This window comes from Anser cygnoides, chromosome 2, assembly GCF_040182565.1.
Source record: "Anser cygnoides isolate HZ-2024a breed goose chromosome 2, Taihu_goose_T2T_genome, whole genome shotgun sequence".
Lineage (NCBI taxonomy): Eukaryota > Metazoa > Chordata > Aves > Anseriformes > Anatidae > Anser > Anser cygnoides.
The window spans coordinates 112,902,972-112,921,230 of NC_089874.1; the positions used below are offsets into that span (position 1 = coordinate 112,902,972).

Consider the following 18,259-nt stretch of genomic DNA (forward strand, 5'->3'; position numbering starts at 1 on the left):
CTTATTTTTGCTCATGGCTTGTACATCTCACACAGCCTGTTCTCCTTCCCCTCTTTCTCTTCTTTTAGCCCAGTTTTATTAAGTAGTTCTTTCAAGCATAGAAAACGTGTTCCCACTGTAAGTGTAGGAGCCTCCCTGCCATCATTCTCTCACACTTGTGTCATGTTTGTGGGTCACGTTCAGCAACGCGCCCTGTACCAGAAGTGGGACAAGGGAAGCAAATTCCCTAGGGCTGGGGGAGCGCAGCTGCTTGTCCTGTGAAATATCTCAGGCATTGTTCTGTAGAAGAATGCGCTGATGGATCATCCTCAGCAAGGATATGCTTCAGTGGTTGGGATACTTGATGGAATTTTTAAAAATTGTTAGTATTAAAGCAGAGAAATGTCTTTGTCCTCAACAGAATACTTGTATTTCTAGTTGAATTCCTTGTGTAGATTGTTGTTCTGTAATCCCAGAAAGTTGTAAATACGACAGTTATTTACAACTGAGTTCAACAGGAAACTACTTCTGGAAAAAAAATATAATTAATGTCTGCCAGTTGACTGTTTTTGTGTTGTAGAATATTTTATTATAGCATTTCTTAAGAAGCCAACTTAATAAAGAAGCTAACTTTTGGTTTTTTTTTTTTTTTTTTTTTTTTTTACTATTGATGTGTTTTGCGGATGTCTCTCTGTAAGTACTCTATTTGTTAAGGTACTTCCAGTGATGTATCTAACTGTTTTTTTTTGCTGTGGAATTAATATACCTTTTAGGGTTATTTACAGACTTTCCTTTATCTTAAGAAATGAACCCATTATTGATCTAGCTGCTAAAATGAGATGGAACCCGAAGTGTTCAGTTGCTTCCAAATTAAAATTGATGAGTTGTTTTCACAGGCAAGTCCTTAAATCAAGAGTTGCAGCATTACTGCTATATCTTTTTTTTTTTTCCTTTTCCTAAGGTGGTGTTACTGTATTTGTGGCCTTATATGATTATGAAGCTAGAACTACAGATGACCTTTCATTTAAGAAAGGTGAACGGTTCCAGATAATAAACAACACGTAAGTGTTCTCATTCACAAACTTCACTTGGGCATTGTACAGAATGAATGAATTCCTTAGCCCGTCTTCAAATGTGTGTCATATGTCAGTGAAGAGTAGATGGATTATTTTTTTTTTCTTGAATGACAGAGTCAACACGCATGGGATTTAAATAATGATACTGGGAAGGCGATAACTTCCAGGCTGAGGTCATGTTTGGGTGCAGATGTAGAGCTGTAGTGACCAGGGAAGCCCAAAGCCATCTCCTCCCCTGCTGATAGGGCTGCATCCTTGCATTCCCTTCTGCAGCAAGGCACAGGTATCCCCTTCAGGGCAGCAGAGGTGTCACAGGCTCTGTGTGTTGCCAGTCTCCACATCTGACAGGGAGGTGGGGGAACTGGCAGCACTGCACCACGAATGCTGGAGTGAGCACCCTGCCGGAAGGAGAGGACTTCTGGCCGTGGAAGCACATCTTGCTGGCCTCCATAGTAAACCCACACTAGGGTAGCTTAGTAGTACTTTGATGTTCTGGAGCGTTATGGCCTGATTTCTAGAAGCCCAGTAAAGAAGATTTTTTTTTTTCACTTTGGAGATTTCTTTGCATGCAGATTTTGGCTGTGGTAATAGTTCTAATATGTAGGTGGAGCACTTTTCATTCATCCAGTTCTCTTTATTAGCTCGCTTTCTGCTTCTTTTGTTGTTTACTGTCAGCGTATAGGCAGAATGATGTGGGTGAGGCAGAATAAGACTAGAGAACAGGGAATTTTGTCTACACACCTCCATCATAAAATGTTTTGTTGCAGGTTTGTATTTTGCATATATAGGTAAACTCCTTTTACTTTAAACAAATAATCATTTAAAGTACAAAATTCCACTAAGAAGCACTCACACTGTTCACAGTGAAAAGAAAAATACATTCTGGTGTAGCACAAATTCTTTCAGATTCCTTCTCAATTAAAATAAAATGCTACCTAAATTTAACCTGTCTTTCATACGTGAGGATGCTATAGCTGTTAGGGAATGATGTATTTTTTATGTGTGGAAGAGATAACTGATCTTTCATTGCAGGGAAGGAGACTGGTGGGAAGCAAGATCCATTGCTACGGGAAAAACGGGCTACATCCCAAGCAATTATGTAGCTCCTGCAGACTCCATTCAAGCAGAAGAGTAAGACACTGTATCCTGTCAATCTGTTCTTATTATCCATTCTGCATTTGTACCCTATGGTGATGCTATTCCCTTAAGTCCCTGCATGTAACACTTAAGGGATGGTAGGGTAACACTACTAATTAAAGGATAGGAATGCTATGTGGGTAGTGTCAAAGATGTAATTATTACTAGTGGTAAAGTGGATACTTCTGCAAATGTTTTATGCCTGCTTGCCATGTGCAGGGCTAAAGGAGAAAGTTTGGTAGAGTGTAGTAATGGAGGTGAGAACTGTGGGACATGCACTTTATTTCATGTAGAGCAAAAATACATGCTGTTAGTTAAGAGTTCACACATCCTTAACTGTAGGTTTTTATCGTTATTTTTGCTTGCTAAACCCTAAGTTTAATATCAGCTATATCCTCAGTAGTACCCGTTCTCACATTATTAAAAAACAGTGGTATGGACAGCTATTGATAATCTATTAATCTATAGCAACTTCTTGGTGACTAAATTGTTAGGCACACTAGGGACAACTATGAGTTGGGAAGCTTTCATGACTTTGGGTACCAGTACTTCCTACATTTATTTACAAACATCCCAGAGTGCTTACAGAATTGTGTAAAGTTATTCTGGTAGTTGCGAGTTGGGGTATACTTTCAGGTGGTACTTGTTTCAAGGGATTAATTGTATTTATTGTACTACCAATGTAAAGCTCCACAGCTCTTGCTGTGATATACAGGCATGGTTCTGCAAATAAGCAGTTCCCCCATACATGATCTGGGCGCTTCTGTGTTTCCTACTGCACTTTTGGGAAAACAGCACAATTTCCAGGACATTTCCTGAATCTCATCTGAGACTTAAGCATGCTGCTGCTCTCACCTGGCTTTTTGCAATTGAAAAGTGATTGTGCCACAGGCTTGTTATTTTATGCCTTTGCATTTCAGCTGCTTTTAAAATTGAGTTGAGTTTTTTTGAAAAAAGTTGAGATTATTACTATTATTACCCTTTTTTAAACTCTGCAATAAAAGCATGATGTCATTACGGCTGCAGTAGTGGTCAAATGGAAACAGTAGCCCTTTGCAAACAAAGAATGCGGTGCTTCTGCAAAGAAAGTATTGTTCCTAAAGACAGGCAAAATGGAGTGGTCGGGATTTGTTATAGGTTTTTGTGATGACTGGAGATGAGAGTGAGGGGTAATGAGTGAGGAAGCTGTTTTAAACTGACACGATTTTAAAGAACTAGTGCTAATTTTATTAAATATTACTACAGCATTTGGAATAGAGCTCATTTGCTTTAGAGCTCATTTGTTAGCCCTTAGCCTTGATTGTGTATATAGATTTTGTGTTGTGATTGCGGCTGGAGTTACGAGTGCAAAAGCAATATACATCCCCAAATTGCTAGAATTTCCTTTAAATGGTCTTTTCTAAGCCTGAAGGCATTTATATCACAAACTGCTTGTCCATATTATCCTTGTGGCTTTTGAATGCTACTATAACATAGATGTTGAACACTCATAAAAAAAAAAAAGTTAAACCTGCTATTATTTTATAGGTACTAAAATAAAGTAACACTTTACAATATCATTTTTAAATTGTCATAGTCTTGGGGTTCAACTTTGCTTCATTAAGACTAAGAGTTACTTCAAAGTTGTTTCAAGTGTATGTACACTCATGACCAATTCTAATTTTGCATGTCTACTTAAACAGTCAAATTGTGAGCACAATAATAAGTAAAAATAAGTTTAAAATTCCTAACCGATTGCACAGGCCATTCTGATCACAAGCCAACAAAATGATCCCTCCTTACCTACATTTTTTGCCAACTTCCAACAACCATAAAGCCAGATTAGCCTGATGCTACAACAGTCCCAAATTAAATTGTTGGAAATTTACACTTTGCATCATTTAGTGACTTTTATGAATTTTATGAAAATTATCATTTTCTTCTAATAGAAGAAGAATTTCCTTTTCTGAAATAACTTCAGGCAAGAAAAGAAGCAGATGTGTTAAAACATCTACATACTTTTCAATGTTAGAATTCAGAGATGGAGTGTTGCTCAGAGGGAGCTACATGATACCTACCACAAGGGTATTTCAACATGAACAGTAGAAAAAAGTGCTCCCCCTACTGAGGTGTGCAGCAAAAGGATGAGAGAGAACAGAAGTTGAACAGAGGAGGTTCCAGCTGGAAGTAACAAAAAGCCTTTTACCCTGAGGACAGGCAGCCAGGTAGGGTCACAGGTTGCATATGGAAGCTATGCAGCATTCATCCTTTAGGGTTTTCAGGACTGAACTGGACACCCCCTAAGCAGCCAGGTCAGATCTCACAGATGATCCTGATCCTGCTTGCAGCAGGAGGCTGGACCAGAGACCCCCCAGGGGCTCTTCCAACCAGAATAAACATGTGATCCCATGATCTTGCTGCACACCCACTTTGCATTAAATGCTGTTTTTTAATATGTAGCTGAAACTTCCTAGAGAAGGTAGTTTTGGCTGCTGTAGTATTTTGAGTATGCCACCAACGGTCTTTCATTGTCATCTGATTCAGCTTGACCTATGAACTTTACTACAAGGAAGGTGTTACTTTCAGTAGTGAATACTATTGACGTCTATTGTTGAACCATAAGAAAAACATAATATTTGCAGACAGAGGCCTCTTTATACTTATTTTGTGAACAATAGCAATTAGAGTCATGTAGAAATAGGTCTTCTTAATCTTCCAATTATATGGATGTTTTTACTTTTATTGATTTGTAACTGCTTTGTAATATCAGTAGTCCAGTCAATGCTTGAGATTTATAAATCTTCTATTTATATGACTAGAAAAGCATAGGAGACTTTTATTTACACGTATTTCCTTTAACTTTTTATAGGTGGTATTTTGGTAAAATGGGCAGGAAGGATGCAGAAAGGCTACTTTTAAATCCTGGGAACCAGCGCGGCATTTTCTTAGTAAGAGAGAGTGAAACCACTAAAGGTATGTGTATCTCTGTATATCTCTTCTTCCTCTTCTCCCCAGGGTGAGCATGATGACTCTTTTAACATCGATTACGTTATACGTATGCATGTGCACACACGTATGTGTATAATGACAGTAGGGGAGATGCATTGAAAATATTTGTAAATTTTTGGTGAAACAGCAGGTGTGACTTATTTCCTAGGTGCTTACTCCCTTTCCATACGTGACTGGGATGAGGTCAGAGGTGATAATGTGAAACACTACAAAATCAGAAAACTTGACAATGGTGGATACTATATCACAACCAGAGCACAATTTGAATCTCTACAGAAGTTGGTGAAGCACTACAGAGGTAAGCCTAAATTTTAGTGTTCCAATCCTAGTTTGTGCTTATCATGAGGAAGAAAAACTTCATATGTAGCTTATTTTTAAAATTCACAATTACAAAGTTTCCTTTTGATTTTGACAAACAGTAAATGAAATAGTTCTTTTATCAACATTAGGGCATTACTTCTGCTATAGTTTACCTATTAAGCCTACTTTTTCCATTTTCCAGAACATGCCGATGGGCTGTGTCATAAGCTAACAACTGTGTGTCCTACTGTGAAACCACAAACACAGGGGCTAGCAAAAGATGCATGGGAAATCCCTAGAGAATCTTTGAGGCTGGAAGTTAAGTTGGGCCAAGGATGTTTTGGTGAAGTATGGATGGGTAAGAGCTTAATCTGACATCTTTCAGTTGTCTGTTTCAATAGTATTTTAAGTATTTAATAATATTTAATAGCATTTTAAGTAAGTCAGTTTCAGCATCTGAAAAGGTAATCTTATAAACAGTTGAAGGAAAAAATATCAAGTTATAGATATAAAATATAAAGTTAAAAATATTCAGTGTAGTTAATAATTTAAGATTTCTCTGTTATCTAACAAAACTGAAGCAAAAAGAAAAGTCTTAGCAGAAAACCTCTTTGTTTTTGTAGCAGAGAATAACATCTAATTTGCTTCTCTAGGAACATGGAATGGAACCACAAAAGTAGCAATCAAGACACTTAAACCTGGAACGATGATGCCAGAAGCTTTCCTGCAGGAGGCTCAAATCATGAAGAAATTACGACACGACAAGCTTGTTCCACTGTATGCCGTTGTTTCTGAGGAACCAATCTACATAGTCACTGAATTCATGACAAAAGGTGTGTGACAGAATAGTCTGAAGATACTGTATCTAAAAGATTATTTAAAATCCCAGGAACAAATTAAATGTTTAATTAATGTTAGGTTTAAACTAGCTGGAGTATAAATGGTAATTCTGATTAAATTAAAATGAGCAATGCTTGACCTACTTGAAGCAGTTCTGATTTAGATCATGGGTGGAGGCATGAATTTTTTGATGCATCTGTGTCACCCTTGCTAATCTTCCAAGTACATGACTTCATTTCATTTCATTTCATTTCATTTCATTTTTCCTCATTTTTTTGGTGCATACTGCTTGGTATATTTAAATTGGGTGGTACAGCTACGAATACCATTACAAGAATATGCCTTCCTTCTGTCCATGCTCACAACTACAGAATCAGTTGTTTTGTTTTTGTTTTGTTTCTTGTCTAGAAGAGTGATGAATTTTAAAATGGTTGGCTATTTTTAGCAGACTCTGGCCGTTATCTCTCCTTGTTTTCAGTCCTTCACCCTTCTTCCCCTTGATATATCCCCCTGCTAGTGAAATAGAGATTTAGTCTGAATGTGGAAATAAACTTTAAAAGCATATTAGTATTTAGAAGAAACGGATTCTCATGTCAATTTTTCCAGGTTTTTCAAAAATGCAAACTTGTGTTCACCTCAGAGAAATTTTGCTATCCTGGTAAGAAATAGAAATAATGCCAAAGCCAAGAGAGTAGCTGCTTGTGTTCAGTACTCTTCCACAAATATGTTTTGTGTGTGTTTTTTTTCCCCATTTAAAAAGATTTTAAAGTGTTTTACAAGTTTGAAAACATAGGAATAGAAAATCTAAGAATTTTCTTCTGTTTTGTTGTTTTTTCTAGATAACAGTAGACAGTCTCTCTGTCAGATCTTAAATTAGTCATGCAAAATCAGTTTGCATTGTTCAGAAATTGGGTTTTAGCAAGGCAGTCAAGATAAACAATTGCTTTCTAGGGATGTTACCTTGAAAAAGCAGCCTTGAGCCTTTCACACTCTTATTTTTGATGAAAAAATACAGCGACTGACTAAAAACACATCAGAGAGATCTAATTCATTACTACTGCCATGAGTCCACTGCAAGACCTGCCATTTAGTGATTTTTCCCCCACCATCACTGCACTTTTCATTTTGTCTGTCTTACTTTGACTGCAGTAAGACAGATTAGGGATTAGTCTTTATTCAGTCTGTTCCTCTACCCTTACGGAAAGCTGTTATGTCAGAAACAGGATTTTAACATACGTGTAAAAATTATTGTCTTTAAAAAAGCACAGGTCCTTGGAATTAATTCCAAATACTACTAATGTTGAAATATTCTGGACACAATTGTGTTATATAAATATGAGAACATAATGTATCATAAAGTATGGAAGATACTTTTGTTTTCCCATGTAAGGAATTAAAAGCAGCAATTTCAGAATCACTTCTCTGGTATAGAATTGGAGCTGGCAGAAGATTTAACTAACAGATAGGTTTTTTTTTTTTTTTTGTCGTTGTTGTTCATTTAATTATTAATTGTGGAAAGAAGTCCAGCTAGGAAAGGCATTGATACCAGGAAGGTCAGGCAAAATAATCATCAGGCATATAATCATCAAATGGCAGTCTGCTTTATCAGTGTTTTGTTATCTGAATTATTAAAATTGATTCAAAAATGCTTGGATAAAATTTGCAGCGTAGAGTCAACTGTACAGGCATACTCATTGAATATTGCTCTGGTAAATGAGGATTTTCAAACTCAGATTTTGGGAGCTGAATGCATCAATCGTAATGTCTAGGAAAAAAAAATCTTGTTCATGTTTTCAGGACAAGTTAGCGTGTTTTTCTGTTGTTTTTCACTGAATTGTGTCATATTTTACAGGCAGCTTACTAGACTTCCTAAAAGAAGGAGAAGGGAAGTACTTAAAACTTCCACAGCTCGTCGACATGGCTGCTCAGGTACACTTTATAAACCGAGAAAACTGTACATTTTTTGCTTAGAAATTTAAAACTGTATCAAATATCAAGTAAATATAAATATTAAACACTAGCAATTGTATGCTGTTCTTTCTTACGTTTTCTGTTGTAGGTTTTTGTAATTTGTCAGAAAGAAATGGTCTGTTAGAAATTAATAGATACTGTAGAGCCAGGCATGCTCAAATCAATGTTGTCACAAGCTGTGCTTTACTTCCTATACTTACACAATGAGAATAGAGCTAAAATAAAAGGATATAACTTAATGCTTGGCATAAATGGAAAGTAATTTTTAATAAAACTTTATTTTTAAGATTGCTGATGGCATGGCTTACATTGAAAGAATGAACTACATCCACAGGGATCTCCGGGCAGCTAACATTCTTGTAGGAGACAATCTTGTGTGTAAAATAGCAGACTTTGGTTTAGCAAGGTTAATAGAGGACAATGAGTACACTGCAAGACAAGGTAAGGTTGATTTATTTGCTGTATAAATAAGTCCAGTTATCTTAAAATTATTTAGAACTATTACATTTAGCAGAATATCTATGTATGCTGTCTGCATGAATAAAGATAATGCATGTATGTGCTTTCACAGCTATGTTTGGGTGTCCCTCTTGCTTAAGTGCACTTTTTGTAAACTTTCTGTGTTCAAAATTATTTAGCAACTTGCTTATGTTTTTGAAGGACATTTGAAATGATTTTTTCAGGTAAAAACTTGCTACAGTTTGAAGAGAGCTGAGGTTCCAGAGAGGGTATTCCTCACTTTCTGAAGATCACCCCACTTTTAGAAACATCTTTAACTAAGAATCGCAGATGTCTTAACTGCTTCCAGTAATTATAGCCAGTAGTCGCTGCTTTTGTGTGAAATTGCTTTCCAGCTTAAAATACTAAAATACTAAACCACCTTGAATTCGGTCAACAAAGCAAACTAAAAAATTTTGAGTGCTGTATTCTTTTTAAAATATTTTGAAGTGTAAGTAAACGATGCATGACCGAGGGTAAATTGAGTATCTGTCTTTCCAATGTCTGCAGGAGCTAAATTCCCAATTAAATGGACCGCTCCAGAAGCAGCGCTGTACGGTCGGTTTACAATTAAGTCAGATGTGTGGTCGTTTGGCATTTTACTGACAGAGCTGGTAACAAAGGGGAGAGTGCCATATCCAGGTAAGAAGAAAATGTGATAGATTTTTCTTTACTTTGCAGTGTTCTGTGTTTCTGAAGTTACCTTTTTGACTTTTTACCTTCATCCAGAGCCCACAGTTGACAAGCAGAGACAAAGGCTTAGTAATGCTTCACTGGTTCCTTTGTTCACAAAGCTACTTGTTTTATTTACAGATTAACTATTACATGCTCCTTAAAGTGTTTTAAGCTTATAGAATTTGCAGATGTGACTGATAGTTCTTCTCAGATTAGTGGGTGTTCTTAGGTTTTCCTGTCTGTCTGTTTCTGAAGCTTCTACTTTTGTTGACATTTTCCCAGTCTACAGTAAGCATCCCTGGAGTGAACCTGCCAGACCTGTTCTTGAAACTAAGCATATGTAACATGTTCTGTCAGATATTTTTCTGTGACTAGAGTTGTAAGGTAGTTCTGCTAGGCATATGCATAATAAAAAGGCATAATGATATCAAATTAAGTGGTCCTTTAATAGAACTTCAGGCAAGCAGAAGGTATCTGTGCTTGAGTCTCCTTTTTGAAATAACAGGCTCAAAACAGTGATAAATGTTCTGTAGCAAAACATACAAGTAACTATACAAATGGAGGAAGGACCAGGTATTGAGGGATTATCAGAACAATGAAATAGTTTTCAGAAAATGTTTTAATCCAAGAATTTAAAAATTCACTCAACATAAAATGCGTTCATGAAATATTCTGAAATGGTAGATTCACATGCACATTGTAAACAACATTGTGGCTGGAAAAGCTTCAAAAGCCTTGGCTAACTGTTCTTTGTATGTCATTCAAAGGTAAAATGCTTTCTTTTTATTAGGGATGGTGAATCGGGAAGTTCTGGAACAAGTGGAACGTGGATATAGGATGCCTTGCCCACAGGGCTGCCCAGAGTCTCTCCATGAGTTAATGAAACTGTGTTGGAAGAAGGACCCTGATGAGAGACCAACATTCGAATATATACAGTCTTTCCTGGAGGACTACTTTACTGCTACAGAACCACAGTACCAGCCTGGAGACAATTTATAAGCCAACAGTCTATGTAACATGCACAAATCTGCCAAATGTAAAAGACTTGCAAAGAATTCCTGACGTCTATAAGGAATCAAAGGAAAGAAAATCTTCGCTACTTTGCATGCTCTTAATGGCAAACTGGAATTTCATAATACAGTTGCACAAAACCACTTTTAAAGTGTTATAATCTAATTTACCAATGACATGTTTTTTTTTTTTTTTCCTATTTCCCTACTTCAGGGTCCAAAGGAAGCTTACTGAAAATATGGGCTAGTAAAATGAGTGTTGGTGTGAATGATAGCAGAAAAAAACAATGTTTCAAATCCTGTATTTTTCCAACATTTAATCATTTACTAAGGAGGGAATTGTCTGGAATTAAAGTGATCTTGGGGTAGGACATTTTTAAAGCAGAAGAACGTCGTGGGACCAAGCAATGCTATTCCAGTTCTGTAAAACTTCCTGTGTTCAAAATTACATGTCCTGTCCCCATTCCCCCCCCCCCCCCCCCCCCTTAAGATGGTACAACCATATTTGATACATAGTCTTGATCTTTAAGCTTCCTCTTGCATGGACTTAATTAGGGTAGGCAGGTTAAAAGAGAAATTGGAACAGTGAATGACAAACTTGATCTAAATGGTAGACCTCAATAGTGAAATTAGAGAGCATAATGCACTGTGTTAATACTTGTATTAATATAACTGGAAAGTAGCATGAGAGATTTTTCTTTTTTCTTTCTGCGTAGCTAATTAAGAATAATGAAGGTAACTAGAAAATGAGGTAATATTTTATAAAATCATGTTGCTAAAGTATGATGATATTTGAACTTGAAACTATGTGATACAATCATGGGGGGAAATCCTTTAATCTTTTAAGCTCCGATCCTACAGAGAGCTTTTGTATGGGAAGACTACCTGAACAAAGCTCACCATGAAAGCAAGATTGAAGCTGGTAAATGGCCACTTTTTAGTCCTTTTGCAGAGACAGATTTGGTACTGTTGTATGTGGCTTATATATGTTAGCAAGGGTGGGTGCCACAAATGTTAATTGTCACTAGTTCAGGGATTTGATTGCACTTTTGCTTTTCTTGACTATTAAGACACCCTTACACAGTTGCTCTTCCCACTTATGCCCTTCCTTACAGAATTATTTAACTAAAAATAAAGAAAATGTGAAAGTTTAAAAACTAAAGGGAGAAAATATATTTAATATTGTCCGAATATAGTGACATTGAAATTTGCTGGCTTTCAGCTCAGCTCACACAACATCTAGATTTATTTTCTTTGGCTACTGACATATCAAGCAATAACATCATGTCTTTTACTCAACAATTTGCATGACGTTTTTGAATTTCTGATCAAGCTTATATACTTTAATTTTGAAACACTAAACTCTTACGTATCTATCGGGTTTGAATTTATATTAGCATTGTAAAGCTATCCAACAAATGAATTTCAGAAAAGTTGGTAATATAGTTCCGGTACTAAACCTACCATTTTTCATGGGTTTACACTACACTGAATCCAGCTACCAAACAGATCTTTGTAAGTACAGTACCATCATTTTCCATTTTCCTTCGTCATCACTCATCACCTGTGCATCTGTGGTTATCAAATTTTAAAAGGGCTTTATGTAAGAAAAACAAAACAAAACAAAAAAAAACACAACAAAATCGAAAAATACAATGGAATTTTAATTTTTCTAAATATTTTAAAATAAATAACACAATCATATGAGTTTATGTATTAATACAGCTATAACAAAAAATGCCAGAAATGACACTGGCATTGTTTGGATTTTAATTACAGAATGGAACAGTTCATTGTAATAACACTTGTATAGCAAAGGAATAAAACACTAACTTAATGAACGTGTTCATTGTAAATGGTTGTGTATTATAAGACTTCTCCAAAAGAGTTTGTATGTTTATGAAAATGTATTTGTTTCACCTGAGGATCTTGATGTGGTTCTTACCCTAACAGAGTTTAAAATTCACATTCACACTTTTTATATAAATAGTAATAAGTTTAATTATGTAACTAAGTATTTTTATAAAGTATGGCATTGTTGAACTGTTTTGCAGAATTGGTTCAAAATAAATTTCTCCTTGATTGCATCTGCTTATTTGGGGGGGGGGGGGAGGAGGAATGGGGCAGGGAGAGAACAAAAGCCTTCATATTGAGGGAAAAAGGAGGGGAATAAAAGGAAAACTGAACTTTGAATCTATAGCTGTCTTGATGACTTTGGGGTGTATTTTTATCCTCTGTAAGCTGTTTTAATGTACTTCCTTAAAAGACGCTGAGTTCATGGTGTGTTAGAAACTGTTGTTGTGAAAAGAGAGACTTTTTCTAGAGCAGTTCAGAAGTCCTTGGGAGGAATTGGCTAGAACTATTCTCTCTAAACTTAAAATAAATGCCCCGCGATGGACAGACAGACGGACAGACAGGCTTGGGGTTTTGATGAGAAATCCCAAAGTAGGCTCTGGGCTGGCAACCGCTGCCACGCTGCCAGCCACGCGCACATCCCCTCTCTCCCTTTATCTGCTGTTGGCAGTCACTGCTGACTTTTGTGCAGTTTTTTTCAGGGAACTTTGTAAATTTGTTCTTGTGATAGCTGGTGTTTTATCTCAACTTCATAGACTGTTAGCTGTCACAAAGACCAGTGCGCTCAAATCACAAATCCTGAAATTCATGTGCAGTGCCACTAGATGAAGCAGCTATTGCTGCCAACATACGGTTTGAGTTTCAATAACAACTCATAACACGGAGCTAAAAGTGTTCTTACTGATCCTATGAGCTGCAAGGTTTACTGTATTTTAAATATGTTCTGTACTGTAATTAATGTTTTGCTATTTTTAATGACAACAATCATGTAATGTCTGGTAATCTGTGTGCTCCCCATTGTCCCATCAGAGTGTCATCGTGTCCAGTCTTCGTGGTAGGCCTGCAGATTGTTTCTGTCACTCATTCTTTCACGCTGTAGTGTTTTAAGAATATTTTTCTACTTTCAAGTAAACTTCCAAACATAAAAAAGTCTATGATCCTACTGTTTAGATAAAATACATCCCGATTTAGTATAAAACACGATGAAAAGAACCTTATGTGTTCTTACCCTTGCAACCACTGAAATGTCATTTCACTGGGCTGAAAACTAGCCTTAGAAAGGTCTTTAAAAAATAAATGAATAATAATAATAAATAAATAAATAGAGACAAGCCAGAATGCTATCTTACCCTTAGTCATCTAGAATAATGTTTGTTCTGAAACATCAACACCACATTGAGAAACCTCAAACATGGAAAATGAATATAAACCTAACTAAACTTAGAGCCCTCACTCTTGTTATTTATTTTGATCTGTTTAATCCAATAAAATCCTCAGCTTTTATGTTTTCTGTGAAAAGGCTGTAGTTGTTTGTACTTGTACCAACTTTCCCTCAGTACACAGGACTGCTGTGGAGCTACACAGTCACCTTGGTTTTAAACCACAGCACGCTCTTAAGCTAAGCAGCATGTTGCAAACAGCAGGTTCAAATCGTCACGTTCTAGTCAAGACTTCAGGGTTAAATTTGTGTAACTGATCTGGGCACCAAAGGCAGGTCTGGGTGGACAGCTGCTGGAGTCCAGAATTGATATTCATACGTTCCTTACCTAGCTCATGTCTTGTGTGGTGGGTACCTGGACTCTTATTTATGTGAATGCCTAGAAGTGCAGGTGCCTTCACATCTTGCTCCTGTGTCAGCCTGATCCTAGAGCAGGAACACTGCTGCCGTCGACCTTCCAGGCATTGCTGGAGGCTTGCAGCCAGTGCAGGACAGGGAATCCTCTTGATGCACATCTCCAGCAAACGCCTTTTTAAGCCAGATGGGAAGAGGCAGTGGATGGGAATGGCGTGGTTGCATTTATTTTTTATATAACGGCCTAGAGTGGAAAACTTGGGCTCTGATCTCGAGTCCTGGATTGCTGCTGGATCTTATGTAGGTGGATGGTCAGTGTGAGGGGTTGTGTTAAAGGTAGGGAGTGGAGCCCAGCGCAGGACTTCATCCACAGACATAGGCTTAAGCGTTTTCTCTAGGACAAGGTTCCTAGTTTCTGCAGCATTCCCTACTGACACTTAGGGGCAGAGGATGAGCTGGAGAAGCATCAACAGCTTCCTTGCTTCTGCAGCAAAGGGGTGGGAAAAGGAGAGAGCGGGAGTGAAGGACGGAGGTGAGCAGCTGAGGTAAGAAGTTCAGCACTTCTCCACGGGGCAGAGGGAAGCAGGTTGAGGGGCATGACACTGCTCATATCATCTGCTCTCCTCTGCGTTGTATTTTGAGGAGGAGGTAGAAACGGGCACGCAGGGGAACTGAGGAGCTTCTGCTGTCCTGTGCACAGTTGAAATGGAAAAGGGCTGATGCCGAGTGCTGTTTCTGTGGTGCTTGTGTGTCTGGCCAGCTCACACTGCCTGGTTCCTAGCAGAGTGCCTTAATGTTACGTAGTCCCAATATAAAAAGAGAGCAGCATCCTCCTGTCATTTGGAAGAAAGAACCTTGATAGTTCTTAGGCAAAAATGATACAGAGAGATACCGGTCTGGATCCCGGCTTGACGGGGTTGCCTGCCTCTGGAACTCGCCCTCAGAGTGATGGCATTTCAGATACTCTGGCTTAGTTTAGCATTTCTTTCCTTGTGGCGGTATATTGACGTAGGATTTCAGATTAGGTTTCCTTCCTCTCTGTGTAGGTGTAGAGTGCTTCAGAACCTACTAGAGTTCAGGCATTCACCACAGGACCCATAGTCTTTGTGGGAGCCACTGAGCTCATTTCTCCTATCAGTTCTGCATGCAAACATTTGCTTATTGGGCATAACACACTAGTTATTTTAAACATTTTCTTTAAATTTGAAGTTATATTTATTGTTAAAGTGTAAAACCCACTATTATTGGGGGCATCAAGTTATTCAAAGCACTGTGCGCTTTTATAGAACGCGGTCCATCTCCCCCAAGCATTTCATTTATTTTGAGTAGAAACACGCGTTGGCCCTTGTGCTGCTTTTGATTTGTTCTCCCTAAAGGAGAGGAGATGGTTACCTAGTTAAACTCAGCAGGGCCTGAAGAACAGACTGCAAGTTTAAAAGGGAAACCTGAGTACAAGCATTCATGATGAATCAGTCATGCACCAGCGCTGGAGCCAACTGCTGTGAAAGCATTCCTTTTTTTATCAGAAAGCTACTCTCAGTGGGAGACTTCACCCCTCTCCTTTGTGCCCTGCTGCTAGGTCACTGAGTCTCTCCCTGAGGCTACTGATAAGTGCATACTGGCAGATGGATCCCTGAAAATCCATCCCGTATGTGCTAACAACTCCCTTTTTTTCCTGGGCCTCAACAGGTGCCACGTGCTGCTTTCACTGCTTGTTCAGTACCCCCACGCTCATTCACATTTAGGGCAGTCTTCCAGGGGGTTTGTGGCTGATGGTACCTCTCTGTTTCAGTGTTTGGAAGCACTGAGGAATGACTGTCTCTTTCAAACTGGCTTATGACTAGCATAAATGTATATTCTTTGTGCTAAAGGACTGCAAGTACAGTAGAAATGCCTTCAGTATTTACATTTTAATTCAGTGCTATTTGGTAAGGTCATCCCATCAAAATCTGTGCATTTCATCTTCTTGCCACCTTTATCACAGGACGGCCATTTGCAAAGATTTTTTTTTTCATACAAAACCAAAGTTCACTTTCACGGGGTTTAAGATCATAATAATTAGACTACTGTTAGGCTAAATATAATCCCTGATGCCACTGTCATTAGAATGGCTCCAGCCTTTTCAAAATGCTAAGCAATATTTTGTGACCAAGTCTACGTATACCTAGCAATATATTTGCCCAATGAGTTCAACTTTTGCCCATTGAGGTAAGTAAGAAGGAATGACAGTCTCTGCAGCTCAAGGATGGCTGATGGCGTTTAGGAGGTTAATGAGATAAAAATCCACTTGGACAGACCAGCCTGCTTTGTGCAGGTGCTCTTGGATCAGCAACAAGCTGGCACAGCCCTCATCTGTTCTTCATCCCAAAATTGACACTGTTCTGCCAGGCAGTAGTGGAAACCTACTGATAGGCAGCATCTCTCTTTGGGGTTTCCAAGGCATCTGCCATCTTACCCCACAGTCTTTATAGCATTTATATACCCAAAATAGCATTTCTCACTCTCCAACACTTCAAAACTGAAATCGGTTTCATTATCTCCAAATGGGAAATCAAGGCAGGGTATTTTGTCTAATCCAGGGTCAAGTTGAAGACTATGACCAAGCAGCAGACAAAATACAGGGTTTGGGAGCTACCTTGCAGATGGGTGGGTTTTAGTACCTCCTATCAAACACGACTCCTGGTCTCAAAGATGTGATTTCCTAAGAAAAGCCTGCAGTAATTTCCCATTATGCCCCGCAGCAGACACCTGACCTACTCCGAAAAATGGAAAAACCTGGATTAAACCCTGCCAGCCCCTGTCACGCTCGGCCTGGGCCCAGCTCAGGCGCAGCCCACGTGGGGTGGGTGCTGCTCATGCTGCTGCTGCCACATCCGCGCTGTGGCCACCCTGGGCCTGGCAGCCTTTGCCTCAGGGCAGGGGTCTGTAAGGGACCTCGGGGCATGCTGCAGCCCTGACAGCGAGGATAGAAATCCAAGCAAAAAATACATGGGGGAACTTTTTTTTAAAATTGTGATCAGAGTGAGTTGAATGGGGTTTCTACATAGTGTTTTTATTTGTGTAAGCATTGCCCTTGTTTATACAGAACTCTTCCTCTGCGTGGTCACTCATTCCCTGTCCTGCCCACCAGCTGCACTTTCAAAGCAGAAGTCTGTCTTTCTCGCCTCCTGGGAAGGGTAGCTAAGGATCTCCTCTCCCCTGTGCATGCAAAAGGCTATGCTGTCACGAAGAGGCAGAGCTGAGTTGCATGGGATTTTGTTTGTTTGTGTGTTTCATACAATACTGGTTTGCAGCAGTATTTTATAAGGCCTTTCTGTTGTCCTTTTCAGCCAGTGGGTGCCCTAGGCTGCAGTACAAGCAATTCCTTTGCCACTCAAGTCCTGTGTTTCACTGGCACTGCCGCATGCATCAAAAACCTCCAAGCAGTCAGCTGAACACCCACAGATCTGTGGCCTCATGATATCATGGTTTTTCCTCTCTCAGCCTACCTTTGCAATTGTTTCTTATATATAAACTTCAACACACACAGTCACACACATATATGTATATTAATTCAACTAGCAATCTGGCAACTACCCACTCAGCTATTTTAAGCTTCTTTAAGGATTCATTATTATTTTTAATCAGCCTAAGATTTGAGCCTGCATGCCTCCTTGCCTGTTACCTGCTGCTCCAGCCCCAGGAATGCAGGATGCTGAACACCCTTCCATCTTCACGAGTGAAATGAGCTTGGTACGACCTGCCTGCACACCTACATGACCTTAGTCGCCCTAGGACATGATTCATTGCATCCAAGGCAAGTAGGATGGGATGTACTCCGCACGGTTCAGGTGGGAACAGTGGAGGAACTGAGGCACAGGCAAGTGTCTTGCCCAGAGTCACACAAAGAGGCTCCTACAAAACTAGTTTCTTGGATCTCAAACAAATACTCTGAACAAGAGAGATCTTACAGAACTGGACTCATGGTCTTGTATTCCTTAAGACCCTCTTTATTCCTTGCTGCTGCAGAAAACAATGGTTTGTATGCAGTCTCATACTGTGCCTGTCCTCCCTCTGACCCTCTGCAGCTTGCTAGGCATGATTTGCATGCATTTTACTCTAACAAAAGCCCCTTGCTGGGAATATATGTTGAGTGAGTA

The 18,259-nt window shown here is 38.8% G+C and overlaps 1 protein-coding gene across 1 annotated transcript in view; it reads left to right on the plus strand.

Moving 5' to 3' along the window:
* YES1 (YES proto-oncogene 1, Src family tyrosine kinase) overlaps window positions 1–12,561 on the plus strand; it is a 52,180-nt gene extending 39,619 nt beyond the window's left edge. Inside the window, exons 3-12 of the mRNA XM_048057947.2 lie at window positions 941–1,040; window positions 2,088–2,186; window positions 5,041–5,144; window positions 5,329–5,478; window positions 5,683–5,838; window positions 6,134–6,313; window positions 8,173–8,249; window positions 8,579–8,732; window positions 9,300–9,431; window positions 10,255–12,561. Coding sequence (XP_047913904.1) covers window positions 941–1,040; window positions 2,088–2,186; window positions 5,041–5,144; window positions 5,329–5,478; window positions 5,683–5,838; window positions 6,134–6,313; window positions 8,173–8,249; window positions 8,579–8,732; window positions 9,300–9,431; window positions 10,255–10,463 — 1,361 coding nt within the window. The 3' untranslated portion in view covers window positions 10,464–12,561. The remainder of the gene's footprint in view (window positions 1–940; window positions 1,041–2,087; window positions 2,187–5,040; window positions 5,145–5,328; window positions 5,479–5,682; window positions 5,839–6,133; window positions 6,314–8,172; window positions 8,250–8,578; window positions 8,733–9,299; window positions 9,432–10,254) is intronic.
* The last annotated feature ends 5,698 nt before the right edge of the window (window positions 12,562–18,259 follow it).